At 46.1% G+C, this 16,304-nt stretch overlaps 2 protein-coding genes across 3 annotated transcripts in view; one reads left to right on the forward strand and one right to left on the reverse strand.

Moving 5' to 3' along the window:
* The window catches only part of AKAP12 (A-kinase anchoring protein 12), a 138,363-nt gene that overhangs the window by 70,080 nt on the left and 51,979 nt on the right, over positions 1 to 16,304 (reverse strand). The gene's annotated exons all lie outside the window — the stretch shown is intronic.
* LOC127049262 (zinc finger and SCAN domain-containing protein 20-like) lies at positions 365 to 2,639 on the forward strand. The gene is made up of 2 exons (XM_050949871.1): positions 365 to 1,120; positions 2,143 to 2,639. Exons 1-2 carry the CDS (start codon positions 472 to 474, stop codon positions 2,385 to 2,387), a joined length of 894 nt encoding a protein of 297 aa, XP_050805828.1. The 5' UTR covers positions 365 to 471; the 3' UTR covers positions 2,388 to 2,639.

The raw sequence follows: 16,304 nt of genomic DNA on the forward strand, positions 1-16,304 counted from the left end.
AGATCCCAGGATATTAGAGAGACAAAATGGGTGAGGTAACAGCAGAGTTTTGCGGCCAAAAGTAGCTTTGTAGTGTGTACACCTCCCATTTTTGTCAGTTTGTAGACAAGACCTAAAGCAGAGCCCCCTAGTCACATATAATTTCCTTCAATACCTAGTCACGCTCATGTGACATCTACATTGAAGACCTGCTAATTAAAATTAAGGCCATGGCTACACTAGAGAGTTGCAGCGCTGGTGAGGGGGTTACAGCGCTGCAACTTAGGATGTGTCCACACTTGCAAAGCATGGCCAGTGCTGCAACTCCCTGGTTGCAGCGCTGGCTGTACACCCGGTCGAGCCTCGGATGTAGGGAGTCCAGCGCTGGTGATCCAGAGCTGGTCAGCAAGTGTGGACGCCCACCAGCGCTTTTATTGACCTCCGGGGTATAAGGAGGTATCCCAGCATACCTTAGAAGCCTCTCTGGTAATCATGCACACTCCACTGCCCTGGGCTCAGCTGACCCCACCTTTAAATGCCCCGGGAATTTTAAAAATCCCCTTCCTGTTTGCTCAGCCAGGTGTGGAGTGCAATCAATCATTCAATCAATCAGCGACCATGCCTCCACGCCCCAGACGAGCCCCAGCATGGAACAGTTCCGAGCTGCAGGACCTCATCAGTGTTTGGGGTGAGGAAGCTGTGCAAGCACAGCTGCGCTCCAGCCGGAGAAATTATGATACCTATGGGCAGATATCACAGTCCTTGCTGAGAAGGGACCATGAACGGGACGCGTTGCAGTGCAGGGTCAAAATAAAAGAGCTGAGGAGTGCCTATTGCAAAGCCCGTGAGGGAAATCGCCGCTCAGGAGCTGCCCCCACAACCTGCCGTTTTTACAAGGAGCTGGATGCCATACTTGGGTGTGACCCCACTGCCAATCCTAGGAGCACGATGGAGAGTTCAGAGCAGGGAGAAGTGGGGGAGGGTGTAGAGGAAGCCGAGAGTCAGGCTACTGGGGTGGAAGGAGACACCCCGGAGTCCCAGGAGGCATGCAGCCAGGAGCTCTTCTCAAGCCAGGAGGAGGCTAGCCAGTCGCAGCAGCTGGAAGTTGCTGGTGAGGAAGAAGCTGAGGAGCGTGCTCGGGGTAAGCAGATTTTTATGTTTTGGGAGAGGACGGTTTGGGTTATGGCTGCCTGCATGCATGCCTAAACGTGGAATAGCCCATTGATTTGCTCTATCACGTCTCTGTAATCTGCCTCGGTAATCTCTTGAAAAGTTGCAGCCAGAGCGTGGGCAATGTGCTTTCGCAAGTTTATAGGGAGAGCCACCGTGGTCCTTGTCCCAGTCAGGCTAACTCATCCGATCCACTGTGCAGCGAGGGGTGGGGGGGACCAAGCTGCATAGGGGCCAGGGCGGAATCCACATTGCTGTAGAAGACCCTCCCTCTCTTCCCAGGTAACACGCAGCAGTGATATATCTGGCAGTAGGAAACCCTGTTGAGAATTTAGGGATACTTGAGTGCAGGGCACCAGGTTCGCGGTCCCCCCCCCAGCCCCGCGGTGCGTTCCGGTCTCCCCACCCCCTTCCAGCACGTAGCCAGCCCTGCGGTGTGCTCCGGTCTCCCCCCCCCCTCCTTTCCAGCAGGCAGCCAGCCCCGCGGCGCGCTCCGGTCTCCACCCCTCCTTTCCAGCAGGCAGCCAGCCCCGCGGCGCGCTCCGGTCTCCACCCCCCCTTTCCAGCAGGCAGCCAGCCCCGCGGTGAGCTCCTGTTTCCCCCCCCCCCTCCTTTCCAGCAGGCAGCCAGCCCCGCGGTGCGTTTCCCCCACCCTCACCAGCTGGCCGGCATTTACGCGGCCCGTCCCCCCCCACCCGCCGCCAGCAGCTCACCACCTTCCTGTTCACTACTGTCCCCTGTGCAGGACACCAGCTACCTCCTGTAACCAGTGCAGATAAACCCCAGTGACCCATCGGTCAATTCCCCCTCCCAGGTGAAGTTGGGGCAGAAACACTCACCCCATTGCTCGCCATGCCTTCGCTTCCCTGGCCTCTCTGTGTTATGTTAGGTATGTGGGAAGGATGCTACAAAAAGTCTAAAAACTCCTTCACTGTGTGATAATAAACAGTGTAGCCTCTGTGTATTACATGTTTCTATCTATGTTTTTTTTAGTGACCTTGACTAATGCAGCCGGATCACTGGCCTCACGTCGCTTGCAGAACTTGAGAAAAAATCCGCGAAAATCAAAAGAAGAATTGATCAAAGCAGTTATGATTCACTACAACAGAGAAAGTAGGAAGACGCAGGAATGGAGAGAGAAAATGTATGAGTGGAGGCAAACAGAAAGCAGGAGAAAGGAATTGGCTACCAAAAAAAACCTCAAAGCAGATGATAAGCCTCCTGGCTCGCCAAACTGACTCTTTCGAGTCTCTCGTAGCCATGCAGGCAGATCTGTACCGTGGTAATCCACACCCCTCCCAAAGCTCTCTTTCTTGTTCCACAGTATTTGCACAAAACACCTTTCTCTAGCAGCCAGTTTCTTATTACCCCCAGCTGCCCCCAACACTTGTACGATCACCTACCAGCCCTGATAACTACAATTCTTACCCTGTGCACTCCACCCCCATTACCCTGCAGCATAGTAATCCTGAAGTGCAGCAGACATTGAACAGTAATCCAAACAGGACATATTCAAACCTCTGAATGTACAGTCCACCACCCTAACCCCCCTGGCCTTTTATGTACTGTACTTTGAATAAAGGATTTTATGGCTTTTACAATACGTTTTATTATTGCAGGAAGGGGTAAATATTGTACCCCAAGGTAGAAAGGAGCACAGCAAAGGCACCAAACATTACTGTTGGCTCTCAGCATCAAATTGCTCCCTTAAGGCGTCCCTAATCCTTGAAGCCCTTTCCTGGGCCTCTCTAGTAGCCCTGCTCTCCGGCTGTGCAAATTCATCCTCTAGGCATCGAACCTCGGAGGTCCATTCCTCACTGAATCTTTCACCCTTCCCTTCACAAATATTATGGAGGGTACAGCACGTGGATATAATAGCGGAGATGATGCTTTCCCCCAAATCTAGCTTCCCATAAAGACACCTCCAGCGCCCTTTCAAACGGCCAAAAGCACACTCCACAGTCATTCTGCACCGGCTCAGCCTGTAGTTGAACCGGTCCTTGCTCCTGTCAAGCTTCCCTGTATACGGTTTCATGAGCCATGGCATTAAGGGGTAAGCGGGGTCTCCAAGGATCACAGTGGGCATTTCGACGTCCCCTACTGTGATCTTGTGGTCTGGGAAAAAAAGTCCTGGCCCTCAGCCTCCTGAACAGGGCACTGTTCCGAAAGATGCGTGCATCGTGCACCTTTCCAGGCCATCCTGAATAAATGTCAGTGAAACGCCCACGGTGATCCACAAGCGCTTGCAGAACCACGGAGAAATACCGCTTGCGTACTCTGATGCCAGGTGGGGTGGTGACAGAATAGGAATATGCGTCCCATCTATTGCCCCTCCACAGTTAGGGAAACCCATTTGTGCAAAGCCATCCACAATGTCCTGCACGTTCCCCAGAGTCACAGTTCTTCTAAGCAGGGTGCGATTAATGGCTGTGCAAACTTGCATCAGCACCATTCCAACGGTGGACTTTCCCACTCCAAACTGGTTCGCCACCGATCGGTAGCTGTCTGGAGTTGCCAGCTTCCAGATTGCAATAGCCACCCGCTTCTCCACTGGCAGAGCAGCTCTCAATCTCATGTCCCTGCGCCGCAGGGTAGGGGCGAGCTCAGCACACAGTCCCATAAAAGTGGCTTTTCTCATCCAAAAGTTCTGCAGCCACTGCTCGTCATCCCAGGCTTGCAGGACGATGTGATCCCACCACTGAGTGCTGGTTTCCCGAGCCCAAAGGTGCCGTTCCACGGTGCTAAGCACGTCTGTTACTGCCACAAGCAATTGAGTGTCTTGAGCGTCAGGCGTTTCAATATCATCGTCTGACTCCTCACTGTCACTTTGCAGCTGAAGGAATAGCTCCACTGCCATGCGTGATGTGCTGGCAACATTCATCAGCAAGGTCCTCAGCAGCTCAGGCTCCATTTGTAACAGAAATCTCAGAAATCGCGCTGCAGACTCACAATGCCACCAAACTGCTCGGAATGTGCAGCAAAGCAACACGGTGCGTTGGAACAGGAAGCGGAAAGACCCGCACACTTCCTTCCCCTTCCCACAAGCCACAGGGCCAAAATGGGACGAGGTGCTCTGTGGGATAGCTGCCCACAATGCACCACTCCCAACAGCGCTGCAAGTGCTGCACATGTGGCCACACTGCAGCGCTGGTAGCTGTCAGCGTGGCCACACTGCAGCGCTGGCCCTACACAGCTGTACGAACACAGCTGTAACTACCAGTGCTGCAAAACTGTAAGTGTAGACATGGCCGAAGGGTCCTTTTCTAAATGCCACCTTTCAAACAAAGTAAAGAACAAAATAATCTCTGGATGTGTGAAGCACCAAACTGAGTGGAAAAGGAACAACACTTTGGATTATAAAAATCCTTCCCAAACCAGTTAAAACAAGCTTTTGAATTGAGAGGTTTATTTCTTTGGATTAACAAATATCCTGTTGCAATGGAATCTCAAATCAGCACACAAAGCACTTGGCAAAGGTGTTAAATCTGCCTCTTATTTCAATGACCCACTTATTTGCCAAACCTCTGTCTGAGAAAGCTCCATTGTTGTTTGCAGTGTTGGTCTGAGGATAAGAGAGAGATCAGGTGGGTGAAATAATATCTTTTATTGGATCAACTTCTGCTGGCGAAAGAGTCCTGTGTAGCTCAAAAGCTTGTCTCTTTCACCAACAGAAGTTGGTCCAATAAAAGATATTACTTCACCCACCTTGTCTCCCTGACAAAACTCCACACACTCCAGTGGAGTGTGTATTAGGGTTCATGTAGTCTGTTGAAAAGCCCTTAATTAAGTCAAATTGATTCCACCTGGTGGTGTTCCCAGGCTCCTCAAAACTGCCCTTCACAGCTACAAGTTTTTATGAAAAAGGGTACCAATGTAGCATAATGCTAATACTACAGATGGAATAATTTGGCTTCACAGTTTTCATTACATGCTGAGACCAGATATTAAATAGAAGAGGAGAAGTGGGGAAGGGTTCAACACTCAGATTACATTACCACTTCTCACATTTTCTTGTTTGCAAAGGTAAAGCACAGGCCCCTTAGAATGAATAGTACTCCTGAGTATGAGGAACTGCAGACTTTGATATGGTCGTTTTGCACGTCTATACAGAATTAATTTAAGCTTTTAAATTCCATTGTAACATACTAAAGGCAGTAATAAAGATGGAGTATTGACTTAACGTTTGTAAAGTACTTTGAGATTCTCTAATGAAAATCTACCAAAGGATATATTATACCCTTTTAAAAGGTGTTTTCATAATTTCTTTGTACCAAGCTTGCTTGAATAAATTTAAATTTGTTCTGCTAAATATTATTTGTACAGACCATTCATTCAGAATTGAAATTAAATAGCAAATAAATAAAATTGGTAACCAAGGACCTAATTATCAAACAAATATACATGTTTAACTTTACATAAATGAGTTGACTACAGTAGGACTACTCATGAATAAAGTTACATGCACTTATTCGCAGGCCCTCAGAGTTAAGGTTGCTTAAAGTCAAATTCAGTTACCACCATCTCTAAATTTCAAGGAAACCACAAGGCAATAATAATTCACGTATTATAACACTCAAATATTGCAGCCTCCTCACCTCCACCACAAACTCTCTTGAATTTCCTTTTCCACTTTTCTCACTCAAACACACAACCTTAACTCCAACCACAGTTAAATTAAGATATATTCTCTATAGACACACATGCACTCAAAATCTACCATTTGTTTATTTGTAGATAAAAAAGTATGAGGTCGGAGACATTGTTGCAAATTTGAATTTGTTTTAGATGACATAAAATTATGCACTGTGGTTGGTTATACACTGGAAGTGCCAGGGAAAGTATGTTTTTTGTGCTGGAATTAGAAATAACAGGTCTTCACTGACCTCTTTTTCCTGCAACATTTTGTTTGGAAATGAGACATCACAGCTAGAGGTTGAAATCTGAGCTGTAGCTGTGTCCTCACATTCCAAGTCCTCCAAAGGCCGGCCAAGGAATGCAAAATTCCAGCCCAAGCACTGTTTATGGCAGAATGAGCTATAAGTCTCTGAAAGTACAGTCGCAAGACTCTGATCAGAAAAATTACAAGCATTGGCCTTAGTAAGTGTTTATTTTAAACTATTAAATTAAAGAAGATTTTTTTTTCCAGAAGAGGAGATTTCTTGATGCCTACATGAAGGGCACCTGTAAAGGTATTATGGAATATTTATTTATTTAATTAATTCGAATTCCTACAAATATATGCAAAAGCACCTACCATATGTCATCAGTACCTTTGCCACAAATTACCAGTAGAACAAAACCAGCAGCTAACCCTTCACCAAAAAACTTGGGCCTCAGTACAACACCTTTACCTCACAAACTTAAGCCTTGTCAAGCTCATCTCCACTCCAAAGCTTACGAGCGCTTGCAGTGTTCTCTGACTCAAACCTGGGTTACTTCAGATAGAATTCAGTGGTGAACCCGCCCATCCACCGCTGCCCTCATTTAAACCAGCAGGTCTGACAGAGTAAGATTTTTAGTTAAGTAAATTGAGGTGATCCAGTTCCTGCAGTAGATGTCATTTTACTGCAGCAAATAGCTTACTAGTATAAAGACAAAACTCACTTCAAAAGGATTTTCAAAAATCCTGGAAGAGGATAGCGCTATACACTGTTCTACATTCTTCTCAGACAATCACTCATGGCATACTAAAAAAGAAAACATGGCAGAAAAACAAAAGTATAATTTAATTGGCAGTGGAAGTTTAAGGTTCATTTGAATAGTACACTGATTCATCCATTTTTTAAAAAAACAGTGTACTGTCTTAGTCTGCTCCTCTGCTGTCGCTATGAAGCTTGAATCACAAGTAAAGATCTGAGCTGCCAACTTCTAACCCATGGTTTCTCAACTCATATACTGCGACCCAAAATTGGGTTGCCTCAATGTGTCAAAGTGTTGTGTGGTAGGCCCAGGAGGCAGGAGGAGATGAGGTCTTGGGAGAGCGGTCGGGTCCTACTCTAAGTGGAGAGGGGGATCCTAGTGGTGGAGGGGAGAAAGGGCTGGTGCTGCAGAACCCACTCTGTGGCAGCTGTTCCTGCAGTTCTAGTCCTGCAGGGCTGGCAGTGCTTGGCTCCCTGGGTATTGCAATCGGATTCATGGGGTTACAGCACTGCTCATTGTTTAGCCTAGCTGGTCTCCCTGCCATCTGCTCCCCTCCTGGTAAGGAGAGCTAGGCCAAACCTGAGTGATGGCTGCAACCCTGTAAGTAACAATGGCTGGAATGGAGAGCTGAGCCCAGCCAGCCTCACTAGACAGGAGCCTCTGCTTTAGTACGCCCTGTGCACTTATTACATTAAAGTCTGTATTATATATTGTGGTTTAGAATATTTAGTAAGGTAGATTATTTTTGCACTAAAACTATTTGCTGGGTTGCAACAGATCATCAAAGTTAACAAATAGGTCCTGAGCTCAACCAACCACTGCTCTAACCTATGATTACCAATCAGCCAAATAGATCTACTAGCCTGCTCTCTGAGTCCAGACTATACTCCCATGATTCAGCAAAATAAAATAAAATTAAAGAGCCACAACCACTACAAAACACGCATACGCCCTTTACAAATATGTTAATCTAAATCCTGACACTTTTGCTTTTGTGGAACTAAAGTACATTTTTAAAAAGTTTTAATTAACACACCAAACAACGGAAAGTGTTTTTCTCTTTACTTGACTCACTCCACTAGACTACTATCAATTAAAGATACACTACGTACAACATCACATTCTGGTTTGTAAAAAGAACAGGAGTACTTGTGGCGCCTTAGAGACTAACCAATTTATCTGAGCATGAGCTTTCGTGGGCTACAGCCCACTTCATCGGATGCATAGAATGGAACATATAGTAAGGAGATATATATACACATACAGAGAACATGAAAAGGTGGGAGTTGTCCTTTTTTTTTTTTTTGCGGATACAGACTAACACGGCTGCTACTCTGAATTCTGGTCTGTGACTGTCTGGAGATGGGGCTGGGAAAACAAATTAACACTAATATCATTGTCTAAAGCCAAAATGCTGAAAACTGTAAGTTATCAGCAGGTACCCATTGTTTATACTCCTATAATGTGAAAACATTACATTACATTAGAATGAGCTATCAACGATGTTCAACTGCCATATATTTAGATATAGTTCTGTTATGCAGAAGATATTTTTTCCTTTCATCCACTGAAGTCATACTCAGATATGTTTTTAATAAATACGCTTTTAATTCTACTATCTTGTTTTCCCACTTTAGGAAATACTGCTCTGATACGTCTGATTACTAGAAGTAATATAATTATTTCCACAATTCCAAAACCAAAGAGCTTTAACTGAAAACCAAGTTCAGGTTGTTAAGTGAAAACACTGGTGCCACCTATAGTATAATTTACAACACCCAACCACTTAAGAAAATTATTAGTTAACAGCATAATAAATTTTACACTGCCCATGTAATAAACGAACAATACTGTCACTATGAAGAAATGCATATTTAATTACAGAGCCTTTGTACCTGAGTTAGTCCAGATGAAAAATGTGGATAGCAATAATGCTCTGTACTTACCTAGTAATTTTTCATCTGTCGTTCTCAAACACTTTACAAAGATAGGTAAACATTAGTTGCTTCTTTACAGTTGGTCTGGTTCAGATCTCTGTGCTTAGAGGCAACTTGCCAATGCTATGGCCGTACCATTTCAGAGATCTAGGTTCTGCTCCCAGCTCTACCACAAACTTCTTGTAAATTTTGACAAGTCACTTCTTTGTTACTCATTCTGAAATTTCAGAGGGACAGGAAGAAACATTACATCCTTTGTAAACATTTCCAAGAGGAGAAACTAAATTTTTAACCTTATTAAGTACTGAAATTATTCAAAGTTGTAAGAAAGGTGTTCTAGCTGTAAAATTCAGTCCAGTTTAGGCTTTTTTTAATCATACCTATCACCAGGGTATCTGAATGCCTAGAAAGACTTAATCCTAAAAATTTCAAAGCAGAGACTGGTCATGAAACCATCAATCCTCATGAAAAACTCATACACAATGCTGCAGCTGGCATCCTCAGCAATACAAACTACTGCGAGGATATCAAACCTGTCATCCACTCCCCACACACTGGTTTACCACAGAATACCATATCAAATTCAAGGTGCCAAGTGCACACCTTCAAGGCACTCAATGGTTTGGGCCCAGGATATCTAAAAGATCACCTCAAACTCCATGACAAGGTCCACAGTGAGCAGCTCTGGCACAGTGGAACTCTCCACAGCAAGAGTGGGAAACAGAACACTCCTGGGACTCAGCCCAACACCACAGAATAAACTCCCACAAAAATTAACAACCACCACAAATCATTTGTTGCAAGTGCAAGGCACACTCCTTTACCTTGCTTTTGCTAATATAAAACACATAGCACAGTGCAGATATATTTTCAAAAATAGAAATAAAACCCACATATAGTTTCTCGTTGGGGAGAAGAAGAGAGATGGGCAGGAAATGATTTTCCCATCTCATGAGAATTTTTGAGTTTGGAAAAAAAAAATTGCCCCAGATAGTGTCAAAAATCTCAAAAACGCTCCGGGGCTACAGTGTACTTAGATTTTCAGAAAGTCCTCTCATGAACTGGTAACTGGTTAAAAGATAGGAAACAAAGGGTAGGAATAAATGGTCAGTTTTCAGAATGGAGAGAGGTAAATGGTGGGGTTAGGGTGAAAAATCGGGACACAGGGAGGGGGGGAATAGGCATCTATTAGAAAAGGCCCTGAATATCGGGATTATCCCTATAAAATTTGGACATCTGGTCACCCTAGGTGGTGTCCCCCAGGGGTCTGTATTGGGACCAGTCCTATTCAAGATATTCATAAATGACCTGGGAAAAAGGGTAAACAGTGAGGTGGAAAAATTTGCAGATGATATAAAACTACTCAAGATAGTTAAGTCTGAAGGAAACTGGGAAGAACTACAAAAGGATCTCTCAAAACTGGGTAACTGGGCAACAAAATGGCAGATTAAATTCAATGTTGATAAATGCAAAGTAATGCACATTGGAAAACATAATCCCAACTATACAAATAAAATGATGGTGGGGTCTAAATTAGCTGTTACCACTCAAGAGAGAGAGCTTGGAGTCATTGTGGATAGTTCTCTGAAAACGTCCACCCAATGTGCTGCGGCAGTTAAAAAATTAAACAGAATGTTGGACATCACAAAGAAAGGGATAGATAATAAGACAGAAAATATCATATTGCTTCTATATAAATCCATGGCACGCCCACATCTTGACTACTGTGTGCAGATATGGTTGCCCCATCTCAAAAAAGATAGATTAGAATTGGAAAAGGTTCAGAAAAGGGCAACAAAAATGATCAGGGGTATGAAACGGCATTCATATGAGGAGAGATTAATAAGACTGGGACTTTTAAGCTTGAAAAAAGAGACAACTAAGAGGGGGATATGATAGGTCTATAAAATCATGACTGGTGTGTAAAAAAGTATTTAAGGAAATGTTATTTACTATCTCATAACACATGAACCAAGGGTCACCAGACGAAATTAATATGCAGCAGGTTTAAAACAAACCAAAGGAAGTCTTTTTTCACACAATGCACAGTCAACCTGATGTTGTAAATACCAAGACTACTACAGGGTTAAAAAAAGAACAAAGATAAGTTCATGGAAGATACGTCCATAAATGGCTATAAGCCAGGATGGGCAGGGATTGTGTCCCTAGCCTCTGTTTGCCAGAAGCTGGGAATGGGTGACAGGGTATGGATCACTTGATGATTACCTGTTCTGTTTATTCCCTCTGGGGCACCTGGCATTAGCCACTGTTGGAAGACAGGATACTGGGTTAGATGGACCTTTGGTCTGAGTCAGTATGACTGTTATGTTCAAACCACAACACCCCCAAAAATTTATTGGATCAATCAAAATGTTTAGTTTTGATATTTTCAAAATGTTTAGTTTTTAATTTAAAATTTTAACATTTTGTTTCAAAATTTAGTTAATTATGGTAAAAAAAAGTCATTTCAAACAAAAAAATTGAATTTTTTCTTTCAAAATGTTTGTATACATAGAACATTGTTGTGGTGTTGTACGTCAGTACCGAGACACATTTGCCCTGAAGATGGGCCTGGAATGTCTGGCAAGCCAGGCGAACAGCTCTCAGCTTCCTGACATTGATATGCATCGATAGTTCTGGTTGTGACCACATGCTTTGAGTTCTGATACTGCCCAGGTGTGCTCCCCAGCCTGTTTTTGATGCATCTGTGACCAGCAACAGTGAAGGCTGAGGTTTGGCAAAGGGTACTTCCTCACAGACCACCTGAAGTTGAAGCTTCTGGCTGAGGGACTCGAGAATCTTGGGTGGTAGGGTAACCAGAGAGTCCCAGCTGGGTCTGTATACCCTCGCCAACCAAGCCTAGAGGGGGCGAAGGTGCAACCTGGCGTGTTGCATTGCATATGTGCAGGCCACCATATACCCCAGAAGCTTCATGCAGTTTCTGACCATGGCAGTTGGGAACCAGTGGAGGCTGTGAATGATGCTCTTGATGCTTTGGAACCAAGACTCAGGTAGGGAGGCATTGGCCTGAGTGGAGTCCAGGAGAGCGCCGATGAACTTTATCTTCTGGGTTGGACCCAGTGTAGACTTGGGCATATTCAGAAGGAGCCCCAGCCTGCTGAAAGTGGTTTGTGCCAGGGCCACATGCTCCAGCACTTGCACTCGGGAATTGCCTTTGATGAGCCAATCATCCAGGTACAGGAAGACCTGTATCCGGCGTATGCGCAGGAAGGCTGCCATGACTATCGTGCACTTTGTGAACAGGCACGGGGCTGCTGAAAGTCTGAACAGTAGTACGGTGAACTGATAGTGTAGGCCGCTGACTACAAATCTCAAGAATTTCTTGTGTTTGGCTTAGAGCCGGGGGCTGCTTAGAGGAGCCCTGACTCTGGCCGGAGGAGGACTGCAGGGGACACCTCCTTTTACTTCTGCCTCTCCTTCGATTATAGTCCTGCCTGGGGGGATCTGGATAGAATCATGAGGGGGGCTAGGGTTGAAGGGTTTTCTCTGGGGTGTTGATGTGTGAATTCCCAGACACTTGAAGGTTGCTCATGAGTCCTTGAGATTGTGCAGTCTCGAATCTGTCTGGTCAGCGAACAGCCCCTCACAGTCAAATGGGAGGTACTGTATGGTATTCTGGATCTCTGCGGGGAGTCCCAAGACCTGTAGCCATGAGCTACGCCTCATTGTGATGCCTGTAGCCCTGGTTCGTGCTATTGAGTCAGCAGAGTCCAGAGCAGCCTGGAGGGAGGTTATAGCCACCACCATGCCCTCTTCCAGGACTGCATTGAATTCCTGTCACCCTGAAATTCTACGAGTTGTACACACAGCAGTTAAGTACCGCCTCCTGGTTGGAAATTCGAAACTGAAGCTCCCCAGTCGAGTACACCTTTTGACCGAAAAGGTCCAACTTCCTAGTGTCTTTATTCTTAGGGGCAGGCCCTCGCTGCCCCTGCTGCTCTTTGTAGTTTGCTGTTTCCACTGCCAAGGTCCTGGGTGGAGGTTGGGTGAAGAGGTGCTCGTACCCCTACTGAGGGACAAAGCAAACACCTCTCTACTCCCCTGGCCATTGGTGGTAGAGAGGCCAGGGTTTGCCAGAGCACCGTCATGGTGTTCTGAATGGTTTTTATAAGTGGCAGTGCCACCTTAGAGGGACTCTCGGGGAGAGAATGTCCATCATGGCATCCGAGTCTTCAACCGCCTCCTCTGTCATCATATTGAGGTTCTGGGCCATTCTCCTAAGGAGGTCCTGGTGGGCTTTCATGTCTATTGCCAGAAGGGACATGGTAGTGCCCGCCACTGCCTCATCCAGTGAGGAAAAATACAAGGCTCGAGGTGGGACGTGGTCTTCCTACCACTCCAGTTCCCTGGTGACTTGCTCAGGGACATCCATTGTCACTGCTACTGGTGGTACGGGGGCTGCCATTGTTGGCATCGCTGACCTTGCACTCAATATAGGACACCCGGGGTCTGAACTCATGGTGGGTCCTTCTGAGCACTGGACTGATCAGGGCAACAGATGTCACAAAAGAAGGGGCATGACAACGACAACCACCAATGCTGCCCCGGAATCATGCCCTTGCCCCTGGTGGAAGGCCCAAGGTGTCCAAAAGGGTCATTTTACCAACCCCTGCCACTGGGTAGGACACCATCGGTATTGAGTGATAACTTCACTTTAGGGTGCCAGGATCTTGACTGGTACCGGCTGCATCAGGACACATACGACTCCACTTCTGACTCCAATGAATAGGCCGAGCCCAACCAAGGAGGGGAGGATCCTGACGGTGCCGGGGAGTGGTAGCGCAGCGATAGGGAATGGCACCACATCATGGTGGGCTTGCCCCAGTGCTGGATAGGAGGTGCCACAATTGGTGCTCCAGCCAGTGCCAGAAGTGGTGCAGCAGCTGATTCTTGCACCACTTGCACCTGAGTCGATGCATGGGAATAGGAGGCCGGGGACTGTGCCATCATGGCAATTAAGTTCCGCGCAGGCTCAAAAGTGTCTGGTGTGGAAAGTAGGTCCAGACCCTCCTCCAGCATTTCCCAAGAGTCCACCAATACCAGACTCGATGGACCCCCACTTCAAGGCCGGAGTCGAGGGTGCCGGGACCAATGGACTAGCCTTCTGATGTCCCAGTGTGGGAGGCACCACGCTGGAGTCCTTTCTGCTCTTGTTGGCAGGGAGCGTCCTTGTTCTGCCTTCTTATGTGGCACCGAGGATTGTGATTGGTGCTGCACCAATGAGCTGGCCTTCCACGCAGGAGAACGGTGCCGATGCTCCTTATGTGGGTCCTTCTTCGATGCTGTGATGTCCCGCACCGAGGCCGGTGCGCTGTATACTGAGGCTGCCGGGTGCCAGTTCTTGAGCCGGCTGGGGCCAAAGAGTGGACTCCCTCAAGAGGAGCTTGAGGTGATAGCCTCTCTCCCTCTTAGTTCTGGGCTAGAAGCCTCTGCAGATGGTGCACTTGTCTTGCAAATGACCCTCTCCCAGGCACTTCAGACAAGCAGATCCCTCTGGGCATTAGCTTACCACACCTATCGCATGGCTTGAACCCTTGGGGCCATGGCATGCTCTGGTGATGGGGGAAAATACTGGGGGGGATCCCCCCAATTTAAACGCATTAAGGAACTATCTAACTAACTGACTAACTAAGATGAAGGGTAACAACTATATACAGAGAAAATCACTAGGAAGCGCTTGCTAAAGCAAGAGACCAGGTGCTCCAACGACCATCACTGGCGCTAAGAAGGAACTGAGCAGGCGGCGGGTCGGCAGCGATATATGTACATCGCCACAAAGGCGTCACTCCAGGGGGCTCCACAGCCAACCCGACAGGTACCACTAGGGTAAAAACTTCCGGCAATCATGCACGCACACACACCTATTGGAATGGACATGAGCAATCACTCGAAGAACCACCAATATTACTGTGTGATAAGAGGAAAATCTGATGCTGAAAGCGCTGTAAGGAACGGTGTGCGTGTGCGTGTGTGTGTGTGTGGGGGGGGGGGGGAATAAGCATTACACAAAGTAAAACTATTTCCCTATGCTTATTCCCCCGGCCCCCAGTTCCTCACATCTTCTTGTCAATTGCTGGAAATGGGCCATTTTCATTACCACTACAAACAGTTCTTTTTCTCTCTTGTTGATAATAGCTCATCTTAACTGATCGTTCTCCTTATAGAGTGTATGGTAACATCCATTGTTTCGTGTTCTCTGTGTACTGTGACAGACTCAGGCCAGTGGGGTACAGGAGTCTGGTAGAGGGCAAATATACTGGTCACCGGCTGAGTAGTTTTCTGTTCCCTGAGTGACCAGAGCAGGGGCTGCACTAGAGTAATTAGGAACCTGCTAGAACCGATTAAGGCAGACAGGCTGATTAGATCACCTGCAGCCAATCAAGGCAGGCTAATCAGGGCACCTGGGTTTAAAATGGCGCTCACTTCAGTTTGTGGCATGCATGTGAGGAGCTGGGGGAGCAAGAGACACAAGGAGCTGAGACTGAGAGGGTGAGCTGCTGGAGGACTGAGGAGTACAAGCATTATCAGACACCAGGAGGAAGGTCTTGTTGTGAGGATAAAGAAGGCGTTTGGAGGAGGCCATGGGGAAGTAGCCCAGGGAGTTGTAGCTGTCATGCGTCTGTTACAGGAGGCACTATAGACAGCTGCAATCCACAGGGCTCTGGGCTGGAACCTGGAGTAGAGGGTGGGCCCAGGTTCCCCCTAAACCTCCCAACTCCTGATCAGACACAGTAGAAGCTGACCTGGACTGTGGGCTCCACCAGAGGAGAAGATCTCTGAGGTGAGCAAATCTGCCAATAAGCCAGGATCCACCACAGTAGAGGAGGAACTTTGTCACAGTGTATATATATATCTTCCTACTGTATTTTCCACTAAATGCATCCGATGAAGTGAGCTGTAGCCCACGAAAGCTTATGCTAAAATAAATTTGTTAGTCTCTAAGGTGCCACAAATACTCCTGTTCTTTTTGCAGATACAGACTAACACAGCTGCTACTCTGAAACCTGATATTAATTCAGAGTTTCAACCAAAATCATATTCTGGTAATTACATTTTACTTCCTAAATTTAAAGTCTGAAGTTTCAAATGGAAATATTTTTCCATTCCATCCTAAGCTGCTGAGTAGTGCAACCATACAGTAATAAACAGCTGCAATGTTTCACCCCAAAGATGCTTTTCAATTTTGGCCACTGAATGATTTGGCATATATCAGTTTAAATCTGTAAAGTGCTTTTGAGATCCTCCAGTCTGAGAAGCACTGCATAAATGGAAGATTAATAGTAACTTTTACTTGAGTGAGAGGAAATTATCATTCTCACCATCTCAGCTATTCAAAGCCTTTAGAATCAGAGCATCATTCTAGCAACTAGAAATTGAGAAGAAATCTCAGTATAGGATGGACTTGGTGTTTTAAAAGTAGATTGGATTTTAAATGTACCCCTACTTTTCCTCTCATCTTCCAGTGCAATATTTTCCCCTTACTCTCTTTATCTCAAATCTCTCTCCCAACCCCTCCTTTTTTACTTAAAGAGTGTTGTCACATGTATCATTCTTAAC

This window comes from Gopherus flavomarginatus, chromosome 4 (assembly GCF_025201925.1).
Source record: "Gopherus flavomarginatus isolate rGopFla2 chromosome 4, rGopFla2.mat.asm, whole genome shotgun sequence".
Classification (NCBI taxonomy): Eukaryota; Metazoa; Chordata; order Testudines; family Testudinidae; genus Gopherus; species Gopherus flavomarginatus.

Excerpts from the sequence above, each read along its gene's own strand:
- LOC127049262 (XM_050949871.1), top strand. The coding sequence starts at position 472 with ATGCACACTCCACTGCCCTGGGCTCAGCTGACCCCACCTTTAAATGCC. Across the intron at positions 1,121-2,142 it reads AGCTGAGGAGCGTGCTCGGG|TGACCTTGACTAATGCAGCC; the intron begins GTAAGCAGATTT and ends TGTTTTTTTTAG.